Source organism: Ptychodera flava, chromosome 11 (genome assembly GCF_041260155.1).
Source record: "Ptychodera flava strain L36383 chromosome 11, AS_Pfla_20210202, whole genome shotgun sequence".
NCBI classification, from domain to species: Eukaryota; Metazoa; Hemichordata; class Enteropneusta; family Ptychoderidae; genus Ptychodera; species Ptychodera flava.
In genome coordinates, this window is record NC_091938.1 from 13,695,788 (window position 1) to 13,708,037 (window position 12,250).

Below are 12,250 nucleotides of genomic sequence, written 5' to 3' on the forward strand. Positions count from 1 at the left end.
ATTTTTGGTTTTGACAGGAACATGAGTTTCTGAAGAACTGTGTGGCCAAGATTGCCAATGTACAACCAGAGATATTACTTGTGGAGAAGAGTGTAGCAAGGCTAGCACAGGATTTCTTGCACCATGCTGGAATCACAGTGGTTTTGAACGTCAAACCAGTGAGTGCCAACTTACCACCAGTATATGTATATAATGTTACAAAAATTTGAACCATTAAAGTTTGTGTTTACTTCTCAAAAATCTTATGTCATTCTATGCAGTTGTATCTCAGAGGTTTCTATAGACAGGGTATAGAAGTGGCATCTTTAACCCTAATCCTGCCAAATTCATTTCATTATCATGTTTAGTTGGTAAAAACATGGTGATTGCAAAACATGTCCCGTATAGTGCATTTTAAGCAAAAATTGAACATTTGAAGGCCCCTGAAAACACAGATACTGTAAACATGATTGTAGGGACTAAAGCTGCTATAACATACTACGCCAAGTGGGTGAAAATATGTTATGTTTTGGCTCGATACCACTTTTTACTGACTTGGCAGATGGGAAAGTGATACTGTCTGGCAGGAAAAGAGTTAAAATTGTTGCCTGCAAAGTTAGGATGGTGTCAGTAGACAGGCTGTCAAATATGAAATATAGAAAATACAGTCACACATACATTTAATATGAAATAGAAATATCAGCAGGAATCTGAAAGAATGCTATTGATGACAATATCTTCACACCAGTCTACCGTATGATAAACCCTCATGTTGTCTTTTATTGTGCATCTGAACATAGTGTGTAAAGTGTAATATGAATTTATCATATAGTTCAAAAGCAAACTTGTTTGAAATGGAATAGATGAAATAATGATTTTGATCATCCAGCATTTTCTGGCATTCACAGTCAATTAACTATTGATCTTGCTAACTTTCCACAGCAAGTGATGGAGAGAGTATCTCGGTGCACTCAGGCGGATCTCATACCGTCTGTAGAGCAAGTGACCAAACCAAGACTTGGCTTGTGCCACTGTTTCAGATTGCAGAGTTTCAAAATGGAAGACGGTAAGCAGAGTATTTTTAAACCTTTGCAGCATAGTTAAAAGGTCAAATTTTAACAATGAATTGAGAAAAATACAACTGTATCTCTGAGAAGTCCTTTTGTGATGCGTGCCTGTTATTTCTCTTGAGAGTGTTATCTACATCACCTTCATAGCTTCACATTTCAAATGTTATTTGAATGGTTCTACTGTACAGAATAAAAAGGACTGACAGTTTTCTTCACCGTTTTCTACATTCTGTACGCACGAGATTATGTGATGATGGTATAAACAAACCAACGTACGCAAACACGTATGGAAGTACACATATTTCTATGAACGTTTTTACAGTGGTTGTGTTTATACCTCAGTCCATCAGAATTCAGGGTTTACCCCGTTAGTTAATTACCTGTTAAACTTCAAATTAGTCTTTGTCAAAAGCAATGTACCATACAGCACCAGTTTACTGATTTTAATCAAACTAACTTAGTCTCACACCTTTTATTTGTTTGTTTATATATACATGTAAAGTGTTAATTTTCCAATTATTTTCCAAGTTTTCTAAGTGTACCCTTTTTCCTTGTATCTCTAGGTTGTACCAAGACTTTGATGTTCTTTGAAGGCTGTGCCACTCACCTTGGTTGTTCTGTTATCCTGAGAGGTGGCTCACAACGGGAGTTAGCCAAGGTATTTTCTATATTAAAAAAAAATAAGACAGTGAAAACTTAAATTACGCCACAGGCTTCAAAGTGGGTCCATACCAGCAGCAGACCAGCAAAGTATAGTTTCAATAATTGTAGTGTTTGATAAATGTCCCAGAAAGGCTCATTCTATTTGAAGGTGATATGAACACTAAAAAATGTTGCTGGCATTTATTTCCCATTAAGATTGTACATGCCTCAAAATTAAAAGACATTAAACATTTCTTCCATCGAAACTCTTAACCATTCTCTAAACAGATCAAGAAAAAAAATCAGAGTCACTGTGCAATTTTTGGTTATAGAGAAAAAAATTGCGGTACCTATGATACTTCAAATTCAAAATGGCCGCCATCCCTGTGTAAGACTATGGGGAAAAATTAAATTTTTGAATTTCACAAAACTAAACCGGTAAAATCTTTACTTCGTCCAGAAGCTTCAAAATGAGCCCCTACAAGTGGTAGATCAGAAAAGAATTGTAAAAATTTTAGAGTCTGAATATCTGTCCCTGAGGTGCATTCTACCTTAATAGGAGTTGAAGTTACATGCATTTTACCTCCATAGGTGAAGAAAGTGATGCAGTTTATGGTCTACACAGCCTACAATTCCAGACTAGAGATGTCCTATCTCATGGATGAGCATGCCTTGCCTCCGTCAGTATCAGAGACAGATAAAGAAACCGTTGATGAAAGTAAGTGTAGATATTCTAGCTACTCTGGGCTATGGATGTCTTTAATGTGATCATAAATGAGTTTTGCAGAACAATATTTGATCCCAGACAATGCAACTGCTCTGATTTTTTGGGTGCAGTTAGAACTGAGTCGAGAAACCAACGAAGTCATCCACATGAATTTGTAAGATTACCGTGAAGAAATACAATTAAGTCCAAAGCATTTGATAGCCTAGAGATTACAATTTTTAGACCATCAATAAAATTTTAATTCTTGTTTTCTAATTGATTGGATTACACACAAGTTCTTATCCTACTTGTGCAGGATTGATAAACGTATCATAGACACACTGCCTTTTAGATTTTACTTGAAAATAGTGGTTGGTTGGTTGGTCTGAAGATACCCCATAGTTCACGCTTTAGAAAGTTATTGCCTTTTTTGTGACAGATTAAGCGAAAAAAACATACGAATATGTTACTCTTTACAGACAAGTAAAGAAAGGGCCATAATGTTTTTTGTTGTTTTTTTGTAAAACTAGTGCACTTAGATGGAAGTTCCAATTCACCTGTTAGTGCTGAGTTTGACGATCGGGAATTCTTTGACATGCAAGAACTGACTGATGGGAAGTCCTCAAAGACTGGCAGCATGGAAAATCTACTGACTGATGGCAAGGCAAGTGACTTTGACAGTGACTCGCAGAAAACTCAAGAAACGGAGCCATCTGAAACAACAACTGAAGAAGATTCCGGCAAATTGACAGACCCAGGACAGATTTCTGGCACGGTGCCAATCACTGAAGGGGATTCTGTCAAATTGCCAAGTTCAAGGCAGGAAAATGAAAATGAACTGAATGATGTTCTCAATGATGGTGCAGAGGAAAGACACAGATTCGTGAAGGCGCTAGAAACCGTGCATCTGTCATGTTCGCCCTTCTTGGTTTACAAAATACCATACTTGATGACTCCACAAGGACGGACTTGCCAGGTCAGGCATTTTTTCCCCAAGGAAATATACTGGTCAGAGAAGCTTGAAGAGCGGGATGAAGTCAAGATAGATGGCCCTTCATCAAAAAAGTCTATAATGGAAAACGGATTTAACAAGGAGTATGGCGTTTACCACGGACACAAATACAATCCTACCACAGTTACAATTGATAACACACACAGGTTTGTCATGAAGAGGTTGACGCAGCCAATCAGCGAGGACAGTACCCGGTCACTGCTGGCTGATTTCAGGGCTAGGGGAGGACGTATGAAGTTACACTGCTTTGACAAGGAAAATGTAGACCCTACAAAAACCTGCAATGGACACAATGGAGTCAGCAATACAAATGATGGCATCGATGAAGTAGATGCCTCTGATGTGCATTATTATCAGAGAAAGGTCAGTCTTTTCAATAATCTTCAAGTTGAAAAAAAAATGACTGCTACATGCCAGATCAGAACTTATCTCTTAAATAAATACAGTAGAAGATAGAATGAATTGATATATTCCATAAGGACAGAGGATGTTAGCTGAAAATATCACCTGGCAATGGTATGAACAGCAGCTCCAAAGAGATTGCATCTATGCAAAGATAATCACCAGAATTGTCCCAAAGAATAGGAAGAATAGGGGATATGATGGAGTAAAATGACATGATAGAAGAGATAAGGCTATGAAATGGAAAGATTTACAGCGTACTTGCAAATGTAGATTATTAATTTCAAGGGAGAGTGCAGATCCAACTGTTGAACATAACAGGGCTGGGTTATAAGTGAGTAATTTGCATAAAAGTGTCGTTTTTACCCAGTCAATAGCCTATAATATTCAAGGTAAACTGTTCAATCGAATGTCAAGAATGTTGAAATTAATGTATCTTTGCAGGAAAACTATCAGAGACTATATATAATTCATCTTTTTGTATTAAGTTGATGTGTTTGTTGAGGTCATGATATTTTTCAACAGGAAATTCAAATTAAGATCCCTGGCGATAGTAGTGCAATTTTGATAGTTGACATAGAAACATCCAGACTGGGCTTAAACAGGTGAGTAATGAAATGGAGAAAACATTGTGGAAGGTTATTTTTTTAGTTCATCAAAAATTTAGTCCTGTCTCTGCAGGCCTGATCCTCAAGGAGCAAAAGGCTTTAAAGAGAAGATTTCTAAAAAAATGTCAATTCATAGCAACTGCAGTTATTGTTTACCCATGCCTATGTTGGAGTTTGTCTTTCAGATGGACTGCATGGATCCATACTTACATCAACACATCAAAGTTCTGTTTGGCAGCTACTCTACTAAATCCAGCATTTCACCAAATCCCTGTGTCTACCCTTGTAAGAAAGTGCTCAAATCATCTGATTCAGTGTTGAAATTTGAGCTATAAGGTTTAATATAATACTTTATTTTATCTTCTTTGTGTATAAATATTTGCATTAACTTTGTTGGAAGTATTTTTATATTTGAATACACACACTGATTTTTCTCTTGATACAAAAATCATTAGACTTCAGAGTTGATTTTCTAGTAAAGTTGTACTAAAATTGTAATTCTACAAAATAAATAAAAAAAGGTACATGTACTGTAGAACAATAGTTACTGCTGGTATGACTGTATGGCTCCATATTCTCTGATCCCTATGCTGTTTTTGTCCCTATCGCTTACATGGCTTCGTGCATTACCCATGTTCATTTTAACTGGCTGTCTTTTTCAGCAGGTGTTACCATATTTTATATTACAGTACAAATCTTAGAGTACTTGTCCCATATAAGCCCACTTTGAAAAATACTTGCCTTGAAACTTAAGGAATTTGATTTTTTTGTGCATTTTAACCATACAGGGTTGTAACCATGGATTTCTACGGACGCAATGATTTCACTTTAGGAGCTTTTCTGGAAAGATATTGCTTCAGGTAACTTTTATTTAATATTTAATCATACCGTTGAATGTGTTGTTTCTTAATTCTTGCTGCCTTGAATAGCTTTGTCTTGTGTTAGAGGGCCACACTACATGATGTGGGTTAAAAGTTGACTTTTAACGACTGCAAGAGTTTGAGGTTGTGATCTGATAAATACATTCGGTAATACAAATGTAATTGCTGTCATTGCAAAAGGTTTTGTTTGTTCATGAACTAGCTAAACTCATGCATCTTTTCAACTTTTTTAGCATTTCTGGTGTTCTGCAAACCTAAAATTTTACTTTGGCATCTTAATCTTATGTGTTTTTAACAGTAGAAATCTGCCATATTGAAATAAAGTCAACTGCCTGAAACTTTTATGACTCACTTAGGTGGTAAGGTACAGAGAGTTGAAAATTGTACCTTTTATTGTGCCAATCTATAGCTTTAAATAAGATCTTAGACAGATCAAAAATAGTTTCAAAATGATTAAAACTGACCAAAAATTGTTAAAAATTGTCAAAAAGTTTGAAAATAACATTTTGCATGCTGTACCTGTAGTAAATGGCACAAATGATAATATATTTATTATTGTATGACTTTTTTCCCAGGTTATCATACAATTGTCCTAACTCGGCCTGTGATGTGTCCATGATTGATCACGTCAGAAAGTTTGTGCACTGTGGTGCTCTGATTCAGATCTCGCTTCGTAAACTGGAGTCACCAATACCAGGCTACCAGGACAGCATTTTAATGTGGAGCTGGTGTAAGAAGTGTAAACAGGTCAGTGATATAGTCCTGCAGATGTTGGTACTTACAGGTGAAATAGAAAGTTTGAAAATTTTGAGATCTTGTAACTTTGTTGTAAATTACTTGCACTTATACTCTACTGAAAGATGTTGAAGAAAATGGCCAGAAATAGAAAAATTTATGAAATTAGTACATTATTCCAACATATTTGTAATATTTTTCATGGAGCCTGTAGCTACATATCTGTGTACTCCCTCCCTAATCCTTACACTAAAGACTCCCTAGTTTACCAGTGATTAGTGCAAAATGCTGTTTCTATCCACCTATACTTGTATCATCACTATGGCTGTCTTCACACACATTACTTCACTTTGGTTGGCTCATTTGGTTTGACTTCCTTGTTATCACAGGTGACTCCAGTTGTTCCGATGACCCAGGATAGCTGGTCCTTATCATTTGCCAAGTACCTGGAACTACGTTTCTATGGTGACAACTATGGCCGCCGTGCAAGTTTGGAACCTTGTCCACACTCCTTGCATCAAGATCACTATCAGTACTTTGGTTATCAGAACATGCTGGCCTCATTCAAGTAAGCTTTCATAAAATCCACTCTTGTTTGTGGAGTGTTTTCACAAAGTATTTTTCGATTTAAGATGTGATGCACTTGTAAATATTTTCAGGAGTCTTGTGTAATATCAAACCATCTTTTATTCATCAAAAATCTGGCAGCAGTTGAAACTCCTGAAACCTATTTCTAATTTATTGTGTTCAGGGATGTTCAAATCATAGTTTCCTTGTCAGATTTTTGCACAAGCAAACTTTTCATTGAGACAAAGGGGGAAGGTGGTTTGAGGTTATTCTCTTTGCATGTGATTCAATTATCTCAGGTTTTTATTAAGACAGTTTAATTAGTTGCATTTATTCTTCAACATTTCTGCCACATTGTTTACAGGTTCAGTCGTATCACATTGTTGGAGGTCGCATTGCCACCAATCACAATCCAGTTCAAGAAGACATTCAAATGTTGGAAAGAATACATGAGAGATGTCAAACGCCTGTCAGTGGGGTAGGTAACAGAATTTTATTATCAAACCATCCAACTCTGTACTCCACTCCATGGCCTGTAGGTCATTTCAATGACCCCTACATGACCTTTATCCAATGTTTTTGATGTAAAGTAGTATTCAAAATCAATTTTTCTGTCACACAATGTCAATTTTCGTCAGGCAGTAAGTAACAGTAGCAATTGCAGTGGAGAACGGAGTGAATCTGGCTGGAAATTGTGTAACATGTTCTCTTAAAGTGGTGTATATATTCATCCTCATGATCCAATCCCAGGATGTGAGGTCATGCAGAGGTCAAGAAATGACCAACTGAGAATGCAGTAAAATTATGTTTCACATGACTCTAGTTGTTGCTACGTGTATGCACTATTGGCAACTCTTCCACAGATGTGTATATATGATTGCATGATGTTCATGAAAGTAATAGGAATCTTATAGAACTCATTGAAACTCGAAAATTACATGATATTTTAAGTGATAAATTTAATCAACTACATGTATCGCCATCTGTGGATAGTTGTATTTTTTCATACCAACGGTATCGCCCATAGTCCTAATAAAATACCATACTCCCACAATTGCCTTCAATGTTACATAATTCTATGGAGAAAAATAGAATTTTGGTTTTAACAAAGACAAGACAGTCACTCCACAAGCTTTAAAATGGGTCCGCGCAAGAGCATATAAATACAGTATTGAAAAAATTTGAGAGTTTGAGTGCATTCTACCTGTCCAGCTCATTGACTTCATGTACTGGATGTCTGCATCATCAGTGTATGATTGGGAATTTTTTCTCATTGCAGTGGTCATAAAGTGTACAGTGACATATTGGAGAGGATAATGACACTGAAGAGTGAGTCGTCAAGCCAAGCAAGGGCCAGGAAACTTAAAGATTTCATCACACAACAACAGGTATCAAAAAATAGCCTTATTCCCCTTTCAGTGACTTCTACTGCATATCACACAGATGTACACACAAAACGCTGAAGTAATCACAGCTTTGTTTTATCAATGTTACGATTCAATAAATGTCTATTTCCATGTTTATGTGGGTCTGTTGATGTACAGATATTGCATGTAAAATATTAATTGCAAATTAAAAATACCTAATTAGAAAATGTTGTTTTTTGTTTTTGAAGTGTGGTTATTATTGCAATTGTATAACAAATACAGAAGGACTCAAGTATCAAATGAAGTGGAGAATGAATTTTGAAATTGTGTGTTGCATTGTGGACAACCCAGAGAAACGCTTTTTCATGGCAAAGATGTAAGAGTATTATCACTGCACATAAAGTAATGCCCAGATTTTCACACCCCACACCCCTCCACCTATCAGTTTCCCTATTCCTTCCACTCATCAGTTTTTTATTATTATTATTGTACTTGGCCTCAGCCCAAGTACATTTGTTTTCATTCTGTGGGAAAAACTCTGTAAGGTATAACCATTCCTGGCTGAGACCAGGGAGGGCAAAATGTCTTGGCTTCATCTTTCTTGGCATAATAAATGGCGTAATGATGTTAACTGAATGGAAGTGCTGCTCTCAGCCAGTCTTGAATAAGTGAGATGTGAATATTAATGCTTCTCTATCTGAGTTTTTGCCACAAAATCTTCTGAATATAATCAAAATGTGCATCGAAATGCAACAATTAATGCACCCTCCGTTTCCTAGGCGATGGCACGACCCTTGCTACACCCACTGGACGAGCCAAAGTGGGAGGGGTAATTTCAGTTTGGTCGAACAAGAGGGCTCGAGACCAGAATTTAACATTTAAACTTGAAACATGTTTAATCGCTGACAAGATGTGGACTAGTGTTAATCGAAGTAAAATTGTGAAAGGAAAGGTTTTATATCCCGGACACAATGAAAAACATTACGACTGGAAACTGTACCCCCAGTTGAGAATAGTAATGCCCACAGCGATGGAGAACACTTATCCTTGAGCTGAGAAAACCAGACCATCATTTCGAAATAGAGCTGCAGATTCGAGAAGCTCGTTCAAAATAGCTAGGTACACCCCATAAAGGGGTGGTTTCGAGTTTTGAGGGCAAATTTCGCAAATTTTTGTACGTTTGTTTTTCCAGGAGAACACACCATTTGACACAAAATTTGCATGTAAAGGGGTCGCCAGTAAGCACGTGGTCAAATCTGGCATAAGAAACAATGTGAAATGTTGGGTAAAGCCAGTCCAAAATAAACTGATTTGAACTTTGTGTTTTGTAATTTATACCACTGGCAGTAACATTACCTTTTTTGACAACATCACACAATGTAATACGTTTTGAAACTGAATACTCCGACGTATTCTGTGTCTCCTTTGCTAAAAAATACGGTATGCCGATTACCATGTAAGGAGATGATGACGTCAAGACAGATTTGTAGTGTGTTTGGTCCTGGATGGTGCACGAAGTTTTGTCAAGGTAGCTTGTGTATTTATTTCCTAAATGGGAGAGATTAGGGTCGATCTAAACGAAGCCGAAGAATGTTATGATCCTCTAAGCGAGCTGAACTCTAACGCGAATGGTTGGATAATTTGGAGGATGTCTAGAATGATCTCGTCTCATTAAAAGATTATTTGGCGTCAGTATTGAATTTCAACTGCGTCAAAGTTTGCAAAATGAGTATTCCGTCGAACGGTCAACGAACGATATTTTAGAAATCTGGAGACATGGCACATCGCATTTTTATTTTAGTATTTTATATTTTACAAAAGATATAAGAAGCAATGATTTTGTCGAAAATTCTGAAAAAAATATAGGAAGATTTGATCGCGAACACTTTTCACTTGGGGTCAACTAGCTCTGCGTACGATGCTGTGTGTTCCGCTACAGCTAATCGCCCCGCTCACCACAGCCCTGCAAAGACCCGTACGCGTACGTAGGGTCGGTGACTTCAAATCCATTTTGGGACTTGACGTAAAAAGCCAAATTACTGCCGAAATTCAGCGTTCTTGGGCCCAAGTCGTATCCCAGCCTACCTCAGCTACTCGATCCGCTTCCAAAAATGACAGTCTTTTATTCACTTCTCGTAAATAACCGTCGATGTCGGCAACTCTCTCGCTAGCCCTGCGTACGATGCTGTGTGTTAGCTGTAGCACATAGCATCGTACGCAGGGCTAGGGTCAACATGGGGTCGCAGCCATGTTGCCTCAAAACTTATTTCTGTCTGCACTCAAAACTCAAAAATGTCGGATATGAACCTGAAAAATCGATGCAATTTTGTCAAACTTCGGCGAAATTTCAGCATATAGACAAAATTTCATCTAGGTAAGGTAAATTTACTGAAATTTGATCGACAAATAATCCTGAGCTTGAACGTGACAGCTCGCCTTCTCCGGGAAGTCAAGCATCCAGCTGCTCATACACAGTTGCCCATATGACCAGGTTTATGAGATTGTTTTCAAGCGACGGCGGCAGACCGTACGGGGCTCTGGATATGAACCTACCGCCGGTGTAGCTGTAATAACTGTTGCGTTGTTTTTAGTGCCCACGGACGAAGTCCTGGGGGAGTTATAGGTTTGGTCATGTCAGTCCGTCCGTCCGTCCGTTCACGCAGATATCTCAGACATGCCCTGGTCAATTTCTTTCAAACTTTGCACAAGAATAGTACCCAACCCCATACAGATGCACGTCGATTTGTTTCACAATGCGATCGAATTTGGCCGTGTTAGAGGACTTTTTAGTTTACACCTCCATAGACTCCCATGTATAAGGCAATTCTCCATAGACTTCCATGTATAAGGCCAAGAAAATAAAAATTTAGTTTCTCATCGTATTCATATTGCCTAAAGGATGCAGTGACACAGTTTTTTGTCCCCACGGATAAAGTCCAGGGGCTTATAGATTGGGTCATATCCGTCCGTGAGTCCATCAGTGAGTCCATCGGTTCACGCAGATATCTCAGACATTTTGACAAAATATCATGTGACCTTGGTGACCTTTGACCTCAAATATACATTATTGTCCATAACTCAGTAACCACAAGTGCTAAACCTTTCATATTTGGTATGATGGGACACCTTATGACGCCACATATTGTACCTCATTAATTATGCGCATATCTAATTTTGAGCGAGCCAATAGAGCTAGAGGTCTGATTTTTGGTATATAGGAATAACTTAGCAATACAATTATTTTGACAAAATGTCACGTGACCTCAATGACCTTTGACCTCAAATATACATATTTGTCCACAACTCAGTAACCACAAGTGCTACACCCTTCATATTTGGTATGATAGGACACCTTATGACACCATATATTGTACCTCATTAATTATGCCATATCTTATTTTGAGCGAGCCAATAGAGCTAGAGGTCTGATTTTTGGTATATAGGAATAACTTAGCAATACAATTATTATACAAAATGTGACGTGACCTCAATGACCTTTGACCTCAAATATATATATTTGTCCACAACTCAGTAACCACAAGTGCTACATCCTTCATATTTGGTATGATAAGACACCTTATGACACCACATATTGTACCTTCATCAATTATGCGCATATCTAATTTTGAGCGAGCCAATAGAGCTAGAGGTCTGATTTTTGGTATATAGGAATAACTTAGCAATACAATTATTTTGACAAAATGTCACGTGACCTCAATGACCTTTGACCTCAAATATATATATTTGTCCACAACTCAGTAACCACAAGTGCTACACCCTTCATATTTGGTATGATGGGACACCTTATGACACCACATATTGTACCTCATTAATTATTCGCATATCTAATTCTGAGCAAGCCAATAGAGCTAGATGTCCGATTTTTGGTATATAGGGATACTATAGGGTAGAAATCTAAATATGCCCATCTAAATATTAGACATCTACCATCGAGAACAAAAGAAATTTGCTGTAATTTGAATATTTAAGGAGTTTAAGCAATTTCACTATAAATAAAGAACCCCTGCCTCAAACTCCACAAAAGTTGCTAGACATATTTTGCCGTTGTCATGCCATTGCTTCGTTTAATAACCAGTTAATCAAATGCCTAATTGACAGGAGGAAATTCAAGACCATATTTGAATAGTAGTATATATTGTCCTCAAAATTACTCTATCTCGGCCCAAGTACTCATTGCCTTCAGCAATACTGCCTTGTTATTATTATTATTATTATATCTTTATTTCGGACTTGAGCGTCCATATAAAAGTCAAACAAGGC

The 12,250-nt window shown here is 37.4% G+C and overlaps 1 protein-coding gene across 1 annotated transcript in view; it reads left to right on the top strand.

The window, feature by feature from the left end:
* Positions 1 to 12,250, top strand: part of LOC139144362 (1-phosphatidylinositol 3-phosphate 5-kinase-like) — a 57,017-nt gene that overhangs the window by 6,432 nt on the left and 38,335 nt on the right. The window contains exons 10-20 of the mRNA XM_070715064.1: positions 18 to 158; positions 922 to 1,045; positions 1,613 to 1,707; positions 2,283 to 2,409; positions 2,928 to 3,772; positions 4,605 to 4,704; positions 5,207 to 5,279; positions 5,876 to 6,047; positions 6,425 to 6,603; positions 6,967 to 7,080; positions 7,882 to 7,990. Of these exons, the coding sequence (XP_070571165.1) occupies positions 18 to 158; positions 922 to 1,045; positions 1,613 to 1,707; positions 2,283 to 2,409; positions 2,928 to 3,772; positions 4,605 to 4,704; positions 5,207 to 5,279; positions 5,876 to 6,047; positions 6,425 to 6,603; positions 6,967 to 7,080; positions 7,882 to 7,990 (2,079 nt within the window). The remainder of the gene's footprint in view (positions 1 to 17; positions 159 to 921; positions 1,046 to 1,612; positions 1,708 to 2,282; positions 2,410 to 2,927; positions 3,773 to 4,604; positions 4,705 to 5,206; positions 5,280 to 5,875; positions 6,048 to 6,424; positions 6,604 to 6,966; positions 7,081 to 7,881; positions 7,991 to 12,250) is intronic.